Below are 24,394 nucleotides of genomic sequence, written 5' to 3'. Positions count from 1 at the left end.
ATGCATCATTTAATATTAATTTTTAATAATACTCTTTTGGAAGAAACTAATAATTTGATGTATTATCTTACTTTTTCTTTCGTAAATTAATGCAGACAGCTGCTTTTGCTGAAACTACTTTAACTGGAACTTAAGCTTTCTTAAGTTGCTGACTTAACAACATTCAAAAATTTTATTTCAATAACTTATTCAAAACAAAAGTTTTTTTTTGTTTGTAAGTTCTTAATGATTAAAATGTTATCCAGGTCGTTATCAGACAGAGAACTGCACAGCTATATCCTCGCCTTTCTGACACTACTGAATATTCTTTTACACTCTGCATTGCTATGAGGTATGGCTAGAATGGAAAGCATAGAAAAAAGGAGAGCCTTTGATACTTCAATGAACCATTGACATCAACTAATTTCTTCAAAGCAGCTTATTTTTTATCCATCCTCTCCCTTTTTAGCACAACATCTGGCAAATTATCTATTTGTACAGAGCGAAATTCACTTTGGAGCTTATCTTAGGCTCTTCATCTACAGTTTCTCTATTCTTCTGAAGCAACATAACAGAAAACTCATTTAAAAAAAAGCAATACCAGAGATCTAAAACCTAATTATCTTACAATTATGCCATAAGATCTTACAAACTTACAATACCTCCAGAAATCTTACAATGTAAGGCTAAATCTTACAAGTTGGCAGCTATGCAAATAGCTCCTCTTGAATCAAATACGAGCAAAGAAAAATTGTTGTAATTCATATGTTAAAATCTATAAAAACTATTAAAATACTTGAGAAATTCTTTATATATTCAAATATTAGTCAATTCATAAAAATACATTAAGATTTAGCAGAATGAAAGACATTAAAATTCTAAAATACAAGTAATTTCCAGCAAAACATATGATTAATTCAAATTAGGTCCGAAAAAAATTGGAAATTATCTTTCAAATTTAGTCTACTGCAAACAGGGTTGGTGTAAAAAGTTTTTTTTTTATTGAAAAGAAACAAAAAAAAAAGTTTCTTTGGTTTAAATCGGGTTTTTATTTAAACACTATTTGCAAGAAAACAATTTTATTTTTGGAAAATCATGCAGATTTTATAAATTTATTGTTTAAGGCATATTTAATATTCATATTTGTACCTAATTTCTTTGTAATTAATTAAATAATTAAGAATAAAATCTTGGAATTTCATTTCCTCATACTTAGAGAATTCTATAGGAGAATATTGTTTGAAAATCTTTAAATATTATAAAAAGTACAATACGTAAATGGGTTAGTACAAATAATCCAAGAAATAATTTACTGTGATAGTTCAGACATTACTAATTACACATAACCAAGAATAAATTCTTGCAAATGATTTTCCTTATAATCATAGCTATCTACTATAAATAAAAAATAAAAGAAAATTAAAATCACTTTATTCTTAAACATGTGGAAAGTATTTTTTAGTATCTACAAATAAATCATAAGTCTGATGTACATTACATAGGTCTGCCAGATTTCCGATATGCTCAACTGAGACACCGGAATGTCCCCCCCCCCCCCCCCCAGTGTTGTAAGTACGCAAAAGAGTACACACCCAAGTGGATTTTAGAGTATTTTACACAGCTGTTCAATGTTCATTTTCAATGCTATGAGTCAATGGTCACTAATTATGAACCTAAAACAAGGGTATTAAAAAATGACATAAGCAGACAAATTTAAACATTTTACTTCTTACATGTCAATATTTATAAGCTGTTTTGAACGAAGAAACACCTTTGAATGAGGAATACAAACTTTGCCAATATTTTACATATACTTTTTATTGGTAGGGACTTCTTTTAGAAAGTCTTTTTCAGTTTTTAATCTTGTTGTAAAATTCCTCACAAATGACAAAGTAATAGACCTAGATAATCCTTACCAGTTAATTATTTTTAGACTTTTTTTCGGTCATCTGTAATCAAATTTATCTTTTTCCGGGACACCAGGTTTTTGTCTGAAAACCGGGACTGTCCTGGTCAAACCAGGGCGTCTGGCAAGCCTAACATTACACAACTTTAAAAATCAAAAGATCAACACATATTTTGTTTAAAGATTTTAAAAAAAAGTTAAAACTCATATAATTTATTTACCTAATATATCAGTGACAACAATTATAGAAACAGGACAAGTTAGGTTTTAAGAAAATCATTATGTTTCCCCATTGTAGACATTATTTCTCCTGGTTTTATGAGTTTAGGATTACAACTTCTTTTATACAAGGGGGAAAAAAATTAATTAAAAGCCTCAGTAGGAACTAAAATGAAAAAATTTTTTTTACACATTTTAATAATGAAAAATTAATGTTTATTGATTCTTCCACCATTCATACGAGATTTTTTTTATTATATTAGGATCCAAAAAAAATCTTAGAAAGGTGAAAATTTGGCATTACATTTTTCTTATAAGAGCACTGAGTTACATGAATATTTTGTTTTCATAATTTTCTAGATTTTTTTTCTTGCTCTTACTGCATCGTCTATCGGGGATGCAAAAAGTGTGCAGATATAAGCAGAATTTTATGCCTACTCTACTTGCATTACCTTAAAAAATAAAAGTTTCTAAATTTATTAAATCTGTAATTTATCTATAAAACTTTGCTAGCCACTTTGCATTAACTAGATTTTATTCTTTGCAATAATATGTAAAATTTATGAAAACATTTGAGGGAAAAAATAAAATTTTCAAAAAAAAAAACTATTTTTGGAAAAAAAAAAAAAACTTGGTTTAAACCAAACAACCCTGTTGCAAAGTAGTTTTAAAATTGAGGGGAAAATCAAAAACAAACACACGAGTAGAAGTTCAAGTTACGAGTCAATTCCTTAAATTAGTTGAACTTGAAGCTGATTTTATGGAAAAGGTTAACAAGAAATTTTGTGAGACAAATTTTGATTTTGCTTTGATTTTTGCTCGGTCATGGACAGAGATTTGTAGAAATGAAAGATTTTCTGCCTCTGAATACTTGTAGTAAAAACTCGTCTATTTGGGATTCAAGTTACTGGAAAGCTCAAATAACTAGGATTCCTGCTTAAAGTCTTGCTACAAAAATGGCAAAACAATTCCAATTGCAACAAATATGCATAAACACACAACTCTGGCTTTCCCCCTCCCTTTATATGGCAAATATTAAATATTTGAAAAAGATTTTGCAGTTTTCAAGGACTTTTCAAGCATGAAATAAACTTTTTCAAGGAATAGTAAGGATTATTTGTATGAGTGAACTTTTTTACAATAATAAGCATTAATTTGGATCACACTCATATTAAAGTTTCAGCTTTAGACAAGACCTTTTACATCGCACTATAAAAACTTCAAAATCTATCTTTAACAGTGGACGATAAGGATCAGATTGACTACCACTGACCTAAGAGTACTAAAATTTGACGCTGGAGATTCGGCAAATAAAGGCACTAACTGCTGTGTTCAAGTATTGAGTAACTTAAATGAAATTTAAGAAAGATAAATGAATAAACTGTAGATATATATATTTTTTAAAAAAGCAGATTTAAGGGAACATATGTTAAGATAATTGAAAGTTTTGGAAGTTGCAAAAGGGTAGAAATCTCAAACGCTGCATACATTTTCATCGAAGCACAAGCTTGATGTTAGCAAGAGTCATTCAGCGAGTTATTAATTGATTTTGATCTTATACTAATTTTGTAACTCATCGTTTTCTTCTCTGTCAACTTACCTCTGTAGCTTGAACTTATAAAACTGAGGATTATTTACTTCCTATGTGACGAGATGTCTGTAGTGTATCTTATAAAATACCAGCCAACAACACTCTTGTGAACACAGAAACTGACATAAGGTTAATGCTTCTTTCGAGTTACTGAGAGTAGCTTCCCTTACATATTATGCAAATTCTTAGGGAAACCAATATCCGTTTCCTTTGCTTCAGCATTCATTAGGTTTTCTAAATTTTTCGAACTAAGGTGAAGGCAAAACAGGCAAAACTAAAACGATTCTTCATAGTCATTATGTTCAACATCTTTTAATTCTTTAAAAAGCAGCAGAAATTACTCTGGTGACATGAGATCAGAGATGGAACACTAAAGCATGAGAATTAGCTTGACCACAGAGAGAAGGTGGATGACCTAGAAGCAGAAACATCATTTGTGTCATTTGTAATAGGTTGTTTGTTATTATTTTGTAATAGATAGGATCAGCAGAATGAGCTTCTTAATATTAAGCACTTTCCAACTGATTCTACCAATTACAAATAATACAAATGATGTTTCGGTTTCAAAGTCATCTGCCATCTCTCCGTGGTCAAGCTTTACCTCACACATACACTTACATTATTTGCATTGTGTACTTACGCATCAAGACGGATAAGATCTGTTTCAATTCCAACATTTTCATCACTTTGAACAGTTGGAATTGAACTTATACTTCTAGCAGCATGTGGAGGAGGATCATCCAAAGGCTTAGGATGCATTAAAATAAACGGTAGTTCTGCAACTAAGTCACTGACAAAAAAAATTATAATTAGTATCAAGCACAGAAACATTAAGTAGGCCAAACATAACATAAAATTCGATTTAAAGTGAACATGAGTATAAAAAATGGCACATAACAAAGTATGTTCACTAAAATATTAGGGGGATATCACACGAGAGAAATTACGGGACATCGTAACCGCAATAGGAACCGTCAACTCTATCTGGAACTGGTTTTTCGGACGGGAAGTTGCCTACACAGGCCGAGGACTGCTGATGGCCTTTGAAAAAAGTGAGAAAGGTGACAAATTTGAAAACAAAGGTGACTAAAAGGTGACAAAAAAAGTAACAAAAAGATGACCAAAAGCAATTTGTTAAGAACTCAAAAAACAGAAAAGGATTATCTCTTTTTACTGACTTTTACCAAAATAGCCTATATTCTTTTTGTAAAGATTTCTACAGTTTCACTTTCAATAGATGTTTTAATTTTTTTCCATTTTCTTAGTTTCTTCTTCACAATCCTTTCTTCTTTGCTCTTCTTTTTGCTTCTGTTTCAATTCCAAATCCTTTTTCCTTTTACATTCCTCCATGTATGTTGTGTAATTTGCGTGTGCTTGTTGTGCACATTTAATCATTTCTGGACCAATTGGTAAAGAAAGCAAATGAGGATATTCTTTTACAGCGTCTTTAACTATAAGTATGCTGTTTTAAACTCTTTCAGTCCTTGCTGTCTTATTTTCACCAAAAAGATGCTTTGAAATGAAAAATAGTCTTTCAATGTCAGCATTGCCATGTGATAATGCAAGTGAAGCTTTTATCACCTTAGAAACATTGGGAAACTTTAGAACATTGGAAGTTGAGTCCTTTTTTGAAATGTGCTGCTGCCAGTAGATATCAATGGTTTTGTTTTTGGATGCTTCATCATCTTTTTCCAGCTGCAAAAGTTTCCATTCATCTTGCAACCTATCAAGTGGAACATTAAAAGGCATGATTTTGGTAATCTTTATCAAATCCTTACAGCTTCTAGATTGACTTCTCTCTTTCGGATCCAAAAATTTGAAACTTTTCAGTAACCCGTTTGATACGCAACTTTTTTCTATTACATACTTGCATGCAGTCACACAATGCTTTTTAACACCTCTTAAAAACATAACCTTTTCATTTTCTTTCAGTTTTGACAGTTCATCTGTCACCTATCCACTAACAACGAGATCTTCAAGAGGTAGTCTGTTACCAACTGCAAACAGTTTATCCGTGTCTACGTTTGAAAAATCAACTTTCTTTATGACAGAGGCTTTTATAATTCGAGTCATAAAAGTTTGAACAATGGTCTCGATTTCTTGGTACAATTTGTGCATCATAGGCGCTTGGCATTGAAAGCGTTTCGTGAACTGCATAAACAAATCAGCAGATGAAAAGATAAAATGCAGCTCAGCTTTTATAGAAGGTCTTATTAAAACATTTGCAACAGCTTTATATGATCTGCATTGCATAGCTGAATTCTTTTTCAAAGGCACACGTTTAAAAAAATAATACTGAAGAGCATCCCACTGTCTGTTTGCTGCAGGTCCAAGAGTAAGCCAATGGGTAGTTGTGTGTTTCAGGAACTTGTGATGAGGTGTATTTAGTTGAGCTTGCACTTCTTCGAAGTCCTCCTAACGGGAAGGCCAACCATCAAAATAGCTATAAGTACTAAGAAGAAGTTCAGATGCTTCTTCACCTAAATACTGCAATGCTTTGACATACGCATTATGCATTGTATGAATACTGCAAGTACCAATAATTATTAGGCTTTTTTTCTCGTGTCTCAAGGATAATAGTGTCAAACAACCTAAAAACCTTTTTATTAACATAAAGACCATCCAAAGGAAGCATGAGACATTTATTCATGGATAATTACTCTCGGTAAGTGCTTCACATAGCTTCTCAATCGAAATTTCACCAACTGCCTTGCCCAAGAAAAAAGTTTTGAGATGCCTTGTTGTGATACAACATTGGCTTTCAGACCAATATTTTGTTGTTCGTTACAGTTCTTTTTTGTCTTTGACATTGGTAGTGTCATCAAAGCTCAAAGTATAATAGGATAAACATGCTTCTTTTAACATACATTCCCGAAAATAAGGAGCATGTCCATCTGTAGAAGGGATAGAAAGACTGGTTCCGCTCATAGGGTGCAATTGCAAGCGATAAAAAAAATCCCTGATTTCCCGATAGCATAGCTATTTTTCTTAAACAACAACAAGGTGGGGGGCATATTTAAGGCTATTTTTTAAATTAATTTCACTGTTAAAGCTACCATTCAGATACTTTTCAAAGATTTAATTATTTAAAAAAACATTCCTAAGACGCATTTCAAAAAATGTGAGAAAGGTGACAAAAGTTGCAAAAGGTGACTAAAAGTAACCAAATTTTCAAAAGGTGACTAAAGGTGAGAAAGGTGACTGACTCCTCGGCCTGCCTACAGGGTTACTGCCGGTTGCGTGGACGGTTGCTCGATTTGTTCACAACGGGGGCTACCATTTTTTAGCTTACATCCATGTGCTTGCGCTTGTTCATCGCTTTTCGTCAATTTCACATTTGGTTATCACGCTGCGTCGCGTTAATTTGACACTTATGGATGAAATTAGTAATCAAATACTTAATGCAGCTCTTGCAGCTTCAATTGTATGTGGATTTGTGAAAAGATGGCCAAAAACAAAAAAAAAAAGGGAAATGATCAAGGCAATGATTTCAGAGCTAGAGCATCAATTATTATTTCTTGCAGTCACCAAAGCTCCTCCTGTTAAATTCATATTTGAGTTTTAACATTAATTTGTAGAACTTATAGTGAAAATTTCAGAAAACTTTTATTACTATTAATTGAATGTTTGATTTAAAGTGATACTCTTGTTACATTTAAAGAAGACATACAGAATATATGACTTCTCTATGCTTATTTTTTCCCATAACTACTAAATTAAATCTTAATTTTAGATAGGAGTTATTACTCACTTATTGACAGGTAAGAAGAAATTTTAATTCTAACAAATTATACCTAAATTCATAGCTAAAAACAAACATAAAAAATTTTAAAAAAAAAAGCCAGCAAACTCTGATCAATAGGCCTTTCATAATTATTTTTTTAAACGAGTTCATAAATATATTGGAGATGTGCTAACACTTTAACTTACACAAATATAACGCCACTAGATACATATTGCACACAGGAAAATCTGTGGCCGAGTTTCAGACAGTTAAAAATAAAGTGACGCTTTAAAAAAATAATGAAACGATGATGCGCATTTACACAAGCTATACAAGCATTTATAATACAAATAAGCTTAATACTGAGCAAATTAACACTGCATTGAATATTAGTACGTCTCAATCAATATTTCAAATGTTAATAAAAATAACTTTATCATTTAATAATGCCAAACATAATTTTTGACATCTCAACAAAATATTACAATGTGCGTATCATTTTTAAAAAATTCTTTGTATTATCATATTCTTTGATTTTCAGAGGGATTATTTTTCTTGACTGGAATAGAGGACATGTGTTACTACACAGTCAAAATATTACTAAATAGGTGGAGCTAAAAGTAGAGTAAATATTTCACCATTTCACTTTGCCTCACATTCTCCTACATTTTAAGTATTTTCAAATGGTACATACTGTATGTACCCATCAGTTTGAATTAAAAAAGAAAAGTACAGCTTCAATGCTATGATTTTTAAAAAGGAATTTTCACGTAACTTTTTCAAGGAAAAAATTTACTGTAATTGTTTAAGTATCAGAATGGGGTGGTTTCTTCCAGTCAAAAGTAGTACTTTTATCACTGAAATTGATAGAATAAGCAAAAAAAAAAATAACTTGGACACAGAAATACTTTTATTTTCCCAACTGTTATTTTTTAATTGATTTTTTTAAATGTCCGATTTTTCAAACAAGGCGTGGTCTTGATGACGTCACAAATACACGTGAGTAAAGATGCGAATTAAATATTTTGCTCTGTGAATGTCAACACGAATGGCATTTCATCATTCGTGACGTCACACGACAGAAATGTAAACAATGAAAGCGCCACGATTTAAGTAATTTTTTTAAAAATATTAAACAAAAACAAATTATTTAAAAAATGGTCAGATCCTATGTTTTTAAACATGCTCTTTCAAAAAAAAAATACGTTTAAAATTTTGGAAACGTCCCCATTGTAACATTTGTGCAAAACGATTTTCAAAAACCCAATGAAACGAAAAACACCAATATAAATTAAGAAATGCATTAAATTCGCACTGATGTTAACTAACATATAAGTAGCAATTTAAATTCAAAATCAGATGCAAAACCAAAGAATAAATGTCGCTCATCCGTTTTTTAAAGTGTAACTGAAAATTTTTGAAACATAAAATAAATAGAACAATAAAAAGGAATCCCTACATTTCTGTCACCACGATTGCAAATGTATTTTACAGTGATGCTGCCTGACGTCACGAAATCCCAGCGCCCTGATTGGTTCCTTCGTAACTTGCCCAGAATTAAAGGCAATTTTTTTCTAGCGGAGGGAAAAGTTTGCCTCTATACGAGCAACTACGAATTTCCATAGCACACGAAAATTTTGGAGCAATCGTTTGTGGAAGTGAGTAGAAAAACCAGTTCCGGATAGCGTTACGGTTGCTATTGCGGTTGCGATGTCCTGTAATTTCTCTCGTGTGATATCCCCTTTACAAAAGTAGCGTAACAAACTTGGGCCATTAATGTAAAATTCGAAAGGAATTCAGGAGTAGAGAGTTTATATGTCCGGGTTGGAGTCAAACAATATGGTGAGTTTAACTAAACCACCTGTCAAATGTCCTTCTAATTGAAAGTAAAGAGCCGATCACCTGTACAAATAATGCATGGCACAAAGTACTAGGGTTTGTTCTCACCTTGCTGATGATTTTGAATCGAGATCCTCATTAGAGGATCACGAATGAGGCTCAGGATCATTAGTGTTCACACAGCTAAATACACTAATTAAATTGAGTATAATACAAGTTTTCTTTGATTTTCAAAAATGTATAGCAAAAACATCAAATAAAAGACAAATTTCAGCTCTGTCAATCTTAAAAACCAAGAGGAAACTGCTGTATTTCATGAAGAAATCTATACATTTAAGCAAGTATGTGAGCTCTAAAATGAAAATTTGAGCAGTAAAGCAAGAGTTTACATTAAGAGCAAAAAATAAAGTAAAAAATAAAAGTAATCCAAAATTATACATACCCACCAAGAGGTCCAAGACATAATTTCACTTTGACTTTGTATTGGACAATTATGCCAAGGTTCTCTTTCTGTGCAGGATCAGCTATTCTAAAAAAAAATGATAAACGTTAATATAACTTTCAACTTTCTGCACAGTAAAGACTAAAAATATGAAAATATAATACTAAAATATATGCAAATGTTTTACTTAATGCATCTAACAGATAAAATATAAAGCAATTAGCTCTACATGTCTCATTTTCACTCATTTTTTAGATGATACAACAATATAATTATATTTTGAATAGAATTTGAATTTTAGTTTAATCACTTTAACTTTGATTAGTACAATATCATAAATTTAATAGCATATGACCCTGGATATTCTACAATTGAGACAATCTATGAATATCAATGGATTTTTTTTCATTACATTTCAAATCTTAATCTTATTGACAATGCTATCCACTTCATTTCAAAGTCAACTGAGCAGCAAGAGCATTATCAGGCTGGTTGCTTGCAGGATACAATTTCCTAAATTTAAGTTTATTTCAACAAAATGTTTTACCAATCAGCAAAGTCAGGAATTTGCAATTCACTTTAAGAAAAGTAGTTACATGTTTCTTGAATCAAAATTATGAATGGCAGTTTCTGGTTCAATGAAAAGAAGGAAGTATCCCCAGTAGGGTAGTCTTAAACATTAAAAAAAAAGTTAAATACATGTACCTCCACATTGCTACCTTTGTTCCACTAAGAAAAGTAAATTACAAAACCAAAATTTGGATGAATTGAGAGAATATTTAGGGGTCAGGACAAAATGAAAGTTTTAAACACTTATATTGCTTGTTTGTTAAAGTTCACTGTACGAAAGTCACTTTGAAACAACTCAATTAACTAATACAATTCACAAAAAATATTAAGAGACATCTTGAGTAACTTATTTCAACAGCACTGAGAAAATTCTTCAAACGTTCAAGAGGGTGACGTTGATGGCAAATGCTGTTATAAAATATCAGTAAACAAGAAAATGTTGTATATAACATTGGCATTTTAGAAACTTGTATTGCAATGTTTGCAAATGTAAAATAAATCATCCGCAATATTTCTGTACTTAATCATATCATAAGTAAAATTCTTCCACCAAAATATTAAGTGTTTTATTAAAATTTCCATTTTTTCCACGTTTGATTAGCATTCTTAAGTGTTAAATCTTCATAATCTCTAAATATTGACCAATCCACTTGCCTTTTTGAAAACCTTTCCCGAAATTTAATAATATCGCATAGGATAAGGACAGGCTTCTGGATAATACAACTTCCGAAATTAGATTGCTTGAACCACTCAACGTCCAGGCAGTTTTAAGCTGCATAAAATGTTTTTAAAACGAGCTGATGTGTGCATCACATGACTTCCTTTTACTCCAATTTAATGTCATTTTCCCATTGTTGGCAATTTTAATGTGATTCAATAGTTTACTCTCTAAATATCACCAACAGTGGCCAAATCGAAACCAGATTTAAAATTTAAAAAAAAATCGCCAAATTTGTCTCCAACTTGGCGACCAAAGACCGGCGATATATCGCCAAGTGTCCAAATTATAACACCATTTGAGTTTACATCGAAATTAACAATGATTTCCCCCCAAAAAGGGGCAAAGGACCCCCTTAGGAACATCCAAATGCAACCAAAAGGGAAGGTGCACAACTAAACCCTACTAGGAATCCACGTACCAAATTTAAACTTTCTAGGACATACCGTTTTTGAGTTATGTGAGATACATACGCACATACATACGTACATACAGACGTTACAAGAAAATTCGTTGTAATTAACTCGGGGATCGTCAAAATGGATATTTCGGGTGTCTGTACATTCCTAGGCATATATCGACGTGTGGTCAAGTCGAAAAAAACATTCATTCGGGGGTTAGCAAAATAGAAATTAAGGCCGATTTTTGAGTGAAAATTTTGCAAATACAATATTTCCTTTTTACTTCCTTTTACAAAAAAGGAAGTATTGTATTCGCGAAAAAATTTTCACTCAAAAAATCGCCCTTAATTTCCATTTTGCTCACCCCCAAATGAATGTTGAGTTTTTTTTTCGATTCGACCACATGCGGAAAAGTGCCTAAGAATGTATAGACACGCGAAATATCCATTTTGACCATCACCGAGGTAATTACAACGACTTTTCTTGTGACGTCTGTATGTATGTGCGTATGTGTGTATGTGCGTATGTATCTCGCATAACTCAAAAATGGTATGTCCTAGAAAGTTGAAATTTGGTACATAGACTCGTAGTGGGGTCTAGTTGTGCACCTCCTATTTTGGTTGCATTCGGGTGTTTCTAAAGGGGTCTTTTGCACCTTTTTGGGGGGAAATCATTGTTAATTTCGATGCAAACTCAAGTGGTGTTATAATTTGGCGGTCACTTGGCGATATATCGCCAGTCTTTTGGTTGCCAAGTTTTGTCGCCAACTTGGCGAAAAATTTGGCGATTTTTTTTTTTTTTTTTTTAAATCTGCTTTCAATGTGGCCATTGCTAGTGATATTTAAAGAGTTAGAGAGAGAATCCCATTAAAATTGCAATAATAGGGAAATAGCAATAAATTGGTGTAAAAGGAAGTCATGTGATGCACACATCAGCTCGTTTGTAAAAAGAAGTAAAAACAGAAAGAGATAATATCAATTATCAAAATAAATTTAATGTAAGTGTGAAATGCATTATAGGTGCCTTTTATAAAGGAATTTTTTAAAGATATGATAAGCTACTGAACAAGGATCCCACCACAAACAAGTTCAGAATTTCCTCTTGGTTCTCACCAGCATTCAAAAAAATTTTTAATGAGACCCTAAGATCTGAAAAGAAAGACGCCTAATAGGAAACGCCATTTCCTTATTTTCTGAAAAACTAAACTGACTGGAAAAAGTGCCATCAAGAAAAAGATTGGTTAGAACTTATGTTATCTGATATATTTCTTTGAAATGATGGCAACAACAATGAATACAAGCTGTTGATTTAATATGATTAACCTGGCATGAAGCCTTAAATGCACAAAAAGAAACACCTTCATAATTGTTACGCAGAAAAACCAAACTAACGTTTATTTGAACAATACATTACTTATCAAAGCTTAATTTATAAGCCCAACGATAATGGTGGCTATCAATAACACTGCGCCACTTTTTGGTATAGATATGAGGGCTGTTAGAAAAGTATCCAACTTTTTTCTTGTGTGTGAAAACCTGATAGATGTAAACCAACTGTATTGCATGAGCCAACATTGAGCCTTTCTGTTCAAACATGAATTTTCCCAGTCTGTCAATAGGGTCAGTCGCTGGCAGAGTTAGACGGATGTAAAGTGAAGTGTCCAAGTTGGATTTTTTTAATTTAAAAAAAAATAATTACGTGACTGAAGCACATGCTCAAAGACTATGCTCAATCCATTTGCACAAATGAGACATTTTTACGCATACATTTGCACTTGATTCCCGGCATTTTACACTTTGGCATTTAATTGTGATATATTTGAATGTATGGAAATAGTATGAATTATATAATGAAGTATCAACTTTCTAAAAAGCTTTCTTGTATTTACAAAATGATTTGAACGTGTTGCTGATAGTAATGTCATGCCCGCAACACTGTACAAATTATAACTTAAGATTGTTTTTTTTAGAAAAAATAGATATAATGATACCTAACGGTTGCTTATATTGGAATATATCACAATTAAAGGTCAAAAAGGTTAATGTTTAAAATTCCAGGAAATAAGTGTAATTATACGCATAAAAACACCATACCCATGCAAATGGATTGAGCAAATAACTTCTTGTTCACCTCGAGTTTGGGGAATAGTCAGAAATTCCAAGGGGTCATATCAGGAGAGCAATGAGCCCATTGAATTGCAGGAGAAGTTTCTTGCTGAAAATTCATGCCCCAGAGATGTGCTGAGGGATTGTCACTGAATGACATTCGAATCTTTCGAATGGTTTCTACTTAGCTGTCATCCAGCTTCTGACAAAATTTCATGCAGTAGCGCTGCTCCAGTTATTCCTGTTTATTCGTCTAGAAATTAATAAGTCTGACAAAAACTCTACAAACTAACTTGGTCAAAATCTGTTTGCCAGCAACTGATGCTATTGACAAACAGGAAAAAATTCAAATATGCACAGATAAATTCAAATTCCGTTCATGAAAGAGTTCAGTTCATATTCTTGTTTTCACACACAAAAAAAAAGTGTTTTCTAACAGCCCTTGTATATAACATTGAGTTGACTAGCCAATTTCTGTCCAATTGGGTCTGCTAAACATTAATATATAAAATTAAGTCATGTAAAATATACCACTTTAAACTCATGAAACTTTAATTGCCATAAATGAATGAAGATATATTTTTTAATCAAATCTAAATATGTTTATTTACCTGCATTTTGAATTTGAATGCAAATTTAGAAACATTATAAACTCTATATGTACGTTGTGAACAAAAATAGCGAGATTTAAGTACTACCACTCTACTTGATTGGGTAACAGATAAACCCATCTTTATAAGAATAAAACCTTCCGATATTTTTCCATAGGTGCAATGGTCAACATCCCTCTTTAATTGAAAATTTTCCCCATATGATCCAATAAAACTGGTCAGTTTTTGCAAGTATTTCTGGTAAGAAATATTTTGAACATTACATAAAGAAACAAAATAGAAAGTTTTTTTTTTTTTTTTTTTTTGTGGACCATGTAGGGAACACAATGGAATTTAGAGATTTACACAGGGTTTTGGAATGTGAAGTTGGTAATTCTCCCAACAAACACAACAGCAGAAATGCAAACCTATGACCAGGAAATAAGTGCTTTGAAAATCTAAGTGAAGATTATAATATGTTTTCTATTTTGGAAAAGGTTATGCAAAAGTGTCCCCACAACCAAAAAGTTACTTAACTACATGCAATAACACACGCATCAAAATAGCTTTCTTTAACATATCATTATAAAATTTTCTGGAGCTTAAATAAGTCTTTTTCCAAAAATTTATTTGGTGGAAGACCTCTCTTCGCGCCATAAGGTTAACAAACAAACCACCAGTATATTGCCCTGGGCAAGTGAACTGCAGTATTTGCAGAAATGAGTTTGAGATATTTGAAGAAACTTATTTTGCATTCAATACTAACAATAGGGAAAGATTGGAACTTGTTTTCCTCCTTTTTTTCAGCAGAAAACAAATATGCAAGCTTGTACAATAAAGCTAACGTAAAATAGACAAAAATAAAAAAATTTAAACGAAAAATCTGCAGCTACTGCCCCTTACCTGTTATATGACACTAGGTTTTTCAAAAGCCTTTTTGTCAGGAAAGAACTGAGAAAGATTAGACTTATTGAACTTAAAGCATTCATGTATTTTAGCTACATTTCCCAATATATATACGTAAAATTCCAATTAATACATTATATTTTAAACTTTCTTCCCAGTTAAATTTCAATCAAACTGCAATAGGATACAATATCCCATAAACTCTACAAGTACTACAATGAATAATACTTAGACTGCTAAAAGTCTAGAAATCCCTTATTAGAACATTTTTTACACTCATTTCAGAACAGAGATAACAGATTATAAATAAAATATTTACATAGTTGAAGAAGCCAAATTAGTGTCTTCGTGCTTCAGTTGTCCGTCAAGTGCTAGACCCCTCTTATCTTTATTATTAGCTAATAGAGGTCTGAGATAGTATACTTTGGAGAGAGTAAAACCTGGACCAACCGGACAACCATCTCTGCAAAATAAAAAATATAAAAATAATGTTAACATCATTGGCAACAAAAATAAAATGCATCAATATACGCCCTGTAACTGACAAAGATAAACAAAATCTAAATAAAGTTTAAGCATTTAAAGTGATTGAAGAACTAAATAAAAGACAGTTTTATAAAAGAGGCTAAAACATATTTTGCACATCTCTTTTTAATGGAAAAGTAATATTACAGGACATATATACAAACAATACATATGAAATTTTATGCTGAAAGTTATACTTTGTTTCACAATAAGTTGGCACTGAAGGGAAAGCTAGGCAAGCCGAATTGCAGCCGTTGTCAAGGAAACGAGGTTACTCTGCGTAGGGCGCGTGCCAGTCAGTGGCGCGACTTGCCGAATTTGGCGAGGGAAAAAAATAATTTAAAATACCAAGAAGGAAACAACTATCCTTGAAGTTTTCAAAGAAATTAGATTTGTCTCAAATATGTTTCATCATATTTTTATCACAAATGCAAGGCTGTGAATGGGATTTCATTTTACAGCGGCGGAGAGCTATCGGTCACGAAGTAATTAAAAAGTATTTCTGAATGATTAAAAAATTAGCAGGAAAACAAATAAAAAGTAATAATTAAAAGAAGAGAGAATATGCTCTGAAAGACGCATACTCTGTCTCTGGCGATTTCTTCGTTTGCTGATAAAAAGCATGTGCCCTCTTAATACGGACCATCCAGTATAAATATATATCATGTATTTCAAAAGAAAAGATAAGACGACTGAAGTTGATATATGTAAGGAGAACGTTAGCACACAGCTGTGAACATTTGCCCATGGTAATAATGGGTACGAAAGGCATAGAAAAGAACCGCATTCTTTTCAAAAGTATAACATGAAAAACTATCGAACATGTTCTCCAAAGCGCATCTTCGTTTTTCTACTGTAGATTGAAGTTCTTCAACAAGCTTTTCGCGAAAAAAGAAATGTAAATTTTCAATCCTTGCCGGCAATTTTATTAGTTTGTTAAGAAGTGGATCTTTTACCCTGCCTCTGACATGGAAATGGTATTCCACATGTGCCTCCTCTTATCCATATCCTATGTATATATAGCTTCTTTCAAACTTGTGCTTTCAGAAAAAATGACTAAATTAAACTGAAATTGCCATTTAAAAACAAAACAGCTTTCGGGACAAAACTGATTGCATATTTGAAATAATCTGCAACCTTTGTTACGTCCCACATTCTTTACCTCTGTTTTGAATCACTTCTCTTTAATTTTTCACATGCACCTGAGAAATGCGTCCTAAGTTCGTTTAAATCTTTGCAATAAAAAGGAACTCTTAATATTTATGGATTATTTTCCATAATCCCTCTGATTTAAAAATCCAACTGTGCAGGAAAGTAAAAGAAAATGTAACAATGTTAAATTGTTCAAAAGAAAACTAGAGACACCTGTTTTGAGGTTTCAAGGAGCCCCTTTTTCATTGGAAAAAAAAAAAGATTGTGCTCACTTTTCTGCATTAAAACTGGGTGTTCCTTGAAACCATGAAACACGTGTCTGCAATTCTCAGCAAATTTGTGTAACTCAACATTGTTTTATTATCTAAAATAATATACTTCAACCCTGTACATGCGTTTTCCTTTTATACACTCTAGTAATAATGGTAAAGATCAAATAACCAGTTTTGGAGAAAAAAAAAAGATTGCTCTTTTTAAAAAATTCTATTCAAATAAAAAAACTTAGAAACTTCATGGAAACAATTGACTATTACTGCATTCCAGAGCTTAGAGAAGATATTAATTTTGAATTTTTCAAAAAAAAAAAGGTCGATTTTAAGCTCAACTTATTTATGAAAAAAGTTAAAAATAATAAACGAAAATGCATTGAGGTTTGTGCAAATAGAAAAGTTATGGCTCTCAATTTTGCGTGACTGTGAAAGTATATGATTAACCCTGAAACTCAATTTATTAAAAATTATTTTACTTACCTTAGCGTAGTTAATGAAGCCTACTTTATAGGTATACTTTGGGAGTGAGTAAATTTACTTCCTATAAAAAAATTAATTTAAGGCAGGGGTTCTAACCCTGGAGGGGGTAGGGCAAATCATTTCGCATTTTGAGGGAGATGTGTATGTTTCAAATTTAAAAAGAAAAAATAACACTTCTTCATCCAGCAGTTCATTGGTGTAAATTTGTAATAGTGTATCTGTACATACGTGTGTGTGTGTGAGTGAGTGTGAGAGCATTATTTTTTTTTCCTCCATAAACTTTTTAAACGATCCAAAAAAAAAAAAAAACTTTTGTCGTAGCAAGGATTTGTACACAACAAGTATTTGTTACATTTAAACAAAATTCGGGTTTCTTTCATTTGTTCACAACAATGTTCTTAAAGTTTGGGCTCATTATGTGAGAAACGAAAGAATATTTATAACTACCAAGTAATAAATCTCGAATTCAAAGAAAAAAAATCCCGATGTATTTGTAATTGCAACAAATAAATAATTGAAAACTAATATTTTCATTTCATTTTTTATTTCTTACTCACGAAAATTGTTTTTAAAAATGTATTCAATTGCTTGGAAATAACGATGGAAAGCATAAATGAGAAAACAGACCAGGCGGAAATGCTTTGACCACAATAAGGGGAGTTCATTCAAGAGTCATAATGACAATCAGATGTTTTTCCTTGGGCGATGCGAAGTGGGGAGAAACGAGTTCTGGGGGGTTTGCCGGTCCACAGGAAACCCGCCAAGGTTAACCTTGAAAACTCAAGTCTTCGCCAAGACAGAAGTCGAGTTACGGCGCTTTGATTTTCCTTTCGTAATCAAATTCTTACAAATTAAGTATATTTAACACACAACAACTTCAACTATATGTCTCAACCACATACATTCTTTATTTTTTTCACATCATTTATGAATTTACACCCGTTTAAACCTCCAAATTTACTAGAACTACTTCTCATCGCGGAATAGCACATCTCGTACCTTTCCCTTCAGTGCCAACTTAGATTGGAACATACTATAGACAAGTAACAGTATTATTTAATACAGTGGTGTGAATTCTACGGCAAGTGGCCCATATGTGTCTCGCGAAGCTGATCCATGTGACCCATCCTTATGTTTCATGTTACAAATCGAAAAACATTCTGAAGCCTTACAAAGCAATCCATCATCCTCATTCGTTATTACGAATGATTGTTGCAAATTTGAAGCCAAATAGTCAGAAATTGTTTTCTAAAAACAGATGGAAACTTCATATTAATAAAATAAGTATGTAAATAATGATGACAACAATACCTGGTTCGTATGCTTTTCCCTTTTCTTTTTTCCCCCAAGTTATCTAAAAGTTTTTGAATAGACTTAAATTTTATAAATATGTGTTCTGTCCTGAAAGTTTCATCTTAGCATAAGGTGCGACCCTTGGGTAAAAAAAGGTTTGGCACCACTGGTGTAAGATAAAATAAAATACATATCAAATACATTAATGCAAGAGGTTGGAAGAAAAACCAGTTCAAAAATATCAATTTAATGACAAATGTTAATGCATATGCAAATGCATATGTTTTGTGTTATTGTACTAATATCCCATGGCAAGCAATATGGCATGTCACATGAATGGAGCATATCATCACCTCAGGGTAACAGTAAGATATCTTAGTGTTATCTCTGGGTTTAGATAGCTTACTGTTGCTCTGAGGTCAATCAATATTAAAGCATCCCTTTTAACATTTCATTCAATACTCTTCAGTATTTTAAAAATTACAAAACAATATTTATTCATTCTGAAAATTAAAGCAGGATTTTGTCAGTGTTTTTGCTTCATGAGTACTGAACTGATGAAAGATGTTTTTACAAGTAATACAATTTACAAATGATATGGTGAATATTAATGGCTGTCTTAAAGCTATATACAGTAGTTTTACTGTATACAACTTTAAGACAGCCATTAATATTCACCATATAATTTGTAAAGTTGACCACTCTTGTAAGTTTACCACCTGTCTAAGTTGACCTCTAGTTTCAGGTACAGAATTAGATCTATATCATTAATTCAACCTATATAAGTTGAACACCTGATTAAGTTGACCACTAAATTAGTGCACCGCAAGTGGTCAACTTACACAGGTTTCACTGTACTTCTATGCTCATTATATCTTCTTTTGACAAGCTGCACCAAGTGCCAACAATCCTACTGAAGTAATCATTTTTCTCTCTTTCCAGATATGCTGGAGATTTGAATAGCTTAAAACAATGGCCTCTCGTTGAAAATGTTGCCCTTCATTTTGATAAATTTAAGCAACTGAATTACGTCTCCTATAAATCAGCTTTGACTATGCCCTTTTTTCATGACTATGCAATTTTTTGCCTTTTGAAGTCTGATACCATAATTTAAATCTGAAAGTTCTCTTACTTGCTTAGTAATCCTCTTTTGAACCCTTTCTAATAAAGATATATCTTCAGAAAAGGACACCAAAACTGAACACCATACTCCAAATGAGGCAATACCAATCTTCTGTGCATAAAGATGAAATCTCAGAATTGTTTGAAATTATCATGAATTGTATGAAAATGTTGCGCGCTACAGTGCCATTATATTTTATCAATTTCAATACTTATAACTAAAAAAATAAATGAAAAGGCCGAGTAGTTATTTAACACACTAACAAAGCAACATGTAGACTAGTATGGAGTGGGAACTTCCACTGTCAATGATGCTTTAAAGGGATGTACTCCATTCACAAAACCAATATTTAGTAGCCAATAGAGTAGCCAATACCTCCTTCCGAAAATTTTCGTGTTGCGAGTGAGGAATTTGTGTGAGCTCTGAAATTTGTTTGAGCGGGAGTCAACTGTATAACATATTTTTTCAAAGTAATACAGATTTCTTATTTCAAATTTGTATTTTCAATAATTCATATAATAACTTACTCGCTTTCAATTTCTGCAACTGTACATTTGTACTGAGCCGTAGAAAACAAACATATATCTGCAAATTGTCGAACTACAAAAAAAAGGGGGGCTGGTTATAAACTTGCTGAATAAAACAGTAAGTATTTAATAAACAACAGTATTGATCATGATAAAACTAAGAAAAAAAAAACTAAAGATATCATTAATAAATTACTGGCAATATAAAAACAAGTGCTGCAAATAGATCCTTGCTTTGATTTATAAACTACTAGCAGTACCTGCGCCGCAATGCCCATGCGAAGAATTTAAAGAAACTATGTTGAATAAAAAAATCCACTCCCCCCCCCCTTTTCTGATCTGAAATGATCATTTTTCTTCAACTAAAATGCATGCACACCTTTTCAAAAACCCTATTAAAGTCTCTTTGTAATTTAAAACTCTAAAGTAATCCTTCAATTCACCGCTTAACACGCCAAGCAAGCACACTACCATACCCCTGCTCTTTAGCGAGTGAAGCGGACATTTTTCTGCAATTTAAAATGTTTTGCCAAATAAGCAGTACTATGATAAAAAGGTTATAGAGAACAATCACAATTGAATAATACAAGAAATCAAATTCTTCACTTAGATAAGTAATTATCTTCAACTATAAGAACAAAAACAAACGTTGAAGAAATAAGGAAAACAAAACCCAATAGAAAATCGTACAAAATCAAATTATGTACCTGAATATCAAAAAAAAAAAAAAAAACACATTCAAAAATCAGTTTGCTAGCCGCACGGCATGGTTCCTTGCTGCTATCCAGACTGTCGGCCAGCGCCCTCTGTATCAGTTAACTTACCCCACCATCTATTAGAAATTCTTAGAACTAAGCAAGGGCATCCGGGAGGCAAGTTGGGGATCAAGCCCCCCCCCCTTAGAAATTGGAACCTGAATGCATTTAGTACTTTTTTTCTCTGAAAAAAAATGTAAAATCATTTCTTCTCTAGCCATCAATGAATAATTTAATAAAAATGTAAAACTGTAATAAGTCTAATCTGCACTGCAATCAGTTTCTAAGGGGAAAATATTCTGCTAAACCATGGGGAAAATATCTGAGCCCCCCCCCCCCATAAAATTATGCATATGGGTGCCCATTGAGCTAAGCTTATCCCGCTATCTATTAAGAATTCATAGAACTAAACAACTAATTAAACATTTAATTTGTAATTATTTTGGTCAATCTGATTTTCAAAATAAATAGCCTACAGCCTTCCTCAAAAAATGGACCATTCAACACGAAGAGAATTTTTCAATTTAAACCAGTAGCTCCTGAGATTAGCGTGTTTAAACAAACAAACTCTTCAGCTTTATATTATTAGTACAGATTTGACTTTAAACAACATATTATAATGATTATTGTAAAATACATGGCTTACCTGAAACTTTAATTTTTTTAACAGTTCGGTTGGAATTGTTGGCTATATGAACATTGACAGCAATATCTTCTCCATGGTGATACAGCTAGAGAAATAAATCTTACATTACATATTTGTATTTATAATCTTCTACAAAATTATTTCACAGCAGAAATAATTTTCCTCAATGTTTACTTCTTTTAAATATTATTAAATGTACTAACTGAATCACATAAAATAGCAGCACTTCCTTTAACTATAGTGCCTAGAAAGAGTAGTGTGCCGATCGGCGGGGAAAAAGTGAGGTCAGATCTGAGGAAAATCCAGGTGGCGCTACACTCGAGTAGTACGTTATGCTCCTCAATCAGACTCGTTTTAAATCAGCGATTGCATGCTGATTTCGCAGTTTAAAAGCCCCGTTTTTCGAATTAAACTTATTTTTGCGCATAAGACAAATTCTGTAATAAGTGCTAATTGTTACATGGGTGTTCGTTTATTTTTTGAAGCATATAAAATTACCTTATTATAACACTACCTTACTTCAATGAAAATAGTAGACTATAAGGGCCCATTCATTAAATACGTAAGGGTCCCGAGGGGGAGGGGGGTTGGAAAAGCCTCTACGTACCCTTACTTGGGGGGAGGGTCAAACTCATTCTTACATAATATTTTCCAAGTCGATATTTCACATTAGAAATTGCGCGGTCAAGTGATTTGGCAGAGATTATGTTCCATTTGCGTCTGGAAGGTAAGAAACGTGTTAGGATAAGATGTTCTTTTATTTGTTTTACAAAGAATTTATAGTGTAAAATATAATAAAGGAGTCGCATTGCGTACGGCATGTTTTATTTGTAATTAATATTACATCAAAAAAACATTCAGTTTAGATTCTTTTCAGTAACTATTTCTTTACGCAAAAGGTTTAATTTAATAATGTGAATTTAATAACGATTCCAGTGATGTAACGATTCAAGATTTGTTATTTTATCATTTTGGAAAACAAATTGGAATCTTACATAAAAATGGGGGGGGGGGGTGAAAATTCTTACGTACCCTTACATGGGGGGGGGTCAAAAATTGCCAAAATCATCCTTACGTAATTAATGAATGGCCCTTAAGTATTCAATAACAGCGCGTCTCTTATTTCTCTACTAATAATAAAAATGAGTCTCTCTGTCTGGATTTCTGTCTGGATTTTTGTCTGGATTTCTGTCCGGAATTCTGTCTGGATCCCTGTGATGCGTTACCGTTCGGCCGATTTTCATGAAATTTAGTACAAAGTTAGTTTGTAGCATGGGGGTGTGCACCTCGAAGCGATTTATCGAAAATTCGATTTTGTTCTTTTTTTATTTTTAAATTTTAAAAACAGTTTCCGAAGTTAACTGTAAAGGTTTCGAAAGTTTCGCCTTATTCTTAATTTCCTTAACTTTTAATTTGTTTGATAAATCCATTGATTTTTTCTTCAGACGGTAAGTTACTTGATGCATGTTTTTAATTTTTCCGCAACCATACTTCTTTGTAAATTTGCTATATTTCTTTTGTTTTTCAGAGCTCTCTGTGTCAACAAATATTTACGTTTCTTTTTACAAAAATTACAACTTAATTTTTCACTCAATACAAAACCTTGACATTTACAGTGTCTTAAAGATGAACCATCAGCAAAATATTCAGTTCGTTTCATTACAGGCAACACAAATTTGAATTCCTCTGATGTACCCATCCCATTGCACACGATTCTAGCATCAACGTCAATAAAAAGTTTTCTGACATCCGACACTGATTTAAGAACAGGATAATCTACTTTTACACCTTTGACTAAAATAGTAGCATTGATTTGTAAATTTTCTTCTACTTCAATAATGATCTTTTTATCGTCAATATTATTTTCCACATAATTTTCATTATATACAAAAACTACAATATTTGGAGATTTTTTAAATTTCCTACAAACCCAATATTCGTTAGGCAAATTAATATGAACAATTTCATCTATAATAGATTTATACGTGGTTATTTCAGTTTCATCTGCGGAAAGATCAAGTTTTATTTTTTTCAAACAGGGAACATTTTTCTTAACTGCATAATTCCTGATGGACCTTTGCTTTGGTATTTTTTTAGTAAAGTATGTTGGCAGATTTGGGAAAATTGTCGGAATTGCCTCATCTTTCAAAAAAGGTCTTCCTCGAGGAATTAAAACTTCCTCACCATTTATAATATGCTTATAATGCGTTTCAATAAAATGTTTTTCGAAATGCAGAGCACAAATTGAGCAATATTTATCAAAAACTTTATCTAACCTGGGAATTAACGAGTTCCACTTCTTTAGTTTTTCTTCATCTGCTGGAGCTTTAAAAAGCGAAACTTTTTCTTTGCATGTTTTGTATCCACTTTTGCACCCTGGTACGAAACAAGATGAAGCTTTACTTCTTCTAATATTAAACTTTGATGCCTCCATTAAAAGCCTTAAACGCTGTTTCATGAAATATTCACGAAATAAAGGTAAAAAAGAGAAACGCGGAACTAAATTGTAACAAAATCCCGCGTCTACTAATGTAAACATCGCGAAATTGAACGTACGCCTCGACCGCACTGCCCTCTAGCGGTTTTCATACATTTTGTCTTCAAGAATCGAAGGGGAAAAAGCGCCGATCGGCA

At 32.3% G+C, this 24,394-nt stretch overlaps 1 protein-coding gene across 1 annotated transcript in view; it reads right to left on the bottom strand.

Moving 5' to 3' along the window:
- LOC129231842 (beta-arrestin-1-like) overlaps window positions 1-24,394 on the bottom strand; it is a 66,319-nt gene that overhangs the window by 2,808 nt on the left and 39,117 nt on the right. Inside the window, exons 8-12 of the mRNA XM_054866224.1 lie at window positions 21,761-21,845; window positions 20,360-20,432; window positions 15,310-15,453; window positions 9,701-9,787; window positions 4,336-4,485 (exon numbers count right to left, since the gene is read on the bottom strand). Of these exons, the coding sequence (XP_054722199.1) occupies window positions 4,336-4,485; window positions 9,701-9,787; window positions 15,310-15,453; window positions 20,360-20,432; window positions 21,761-21,845 (539 nt within the window). The remainder of the gene's footprint in view (window positions 1-4,335; window positions 4,486-9,700; window positions 9,788-15,309; window positions 15,454-20,359; window positions 20,433-21,760; window positions 21,846-24,394) is intronic.

Source organism: Uloborus diversus, chromosome 10 (assembly GCF_026930045.1).
Source record: "Uloborus diversus isolate 005 chromosome 10, Udiv.v.3.1, whole genome shotgun sequence".
Lineage (NCBI taxonomy): Eukaryota > Metazoa > Arthropoda > Arachnida > Araneae > Uloboridae > Uloborus > Uloborus diversus.
Note: the sequence above shows the minus strand (reverse complement) of the source record. Positions and strands in the feature narration are given on the sequence as shown.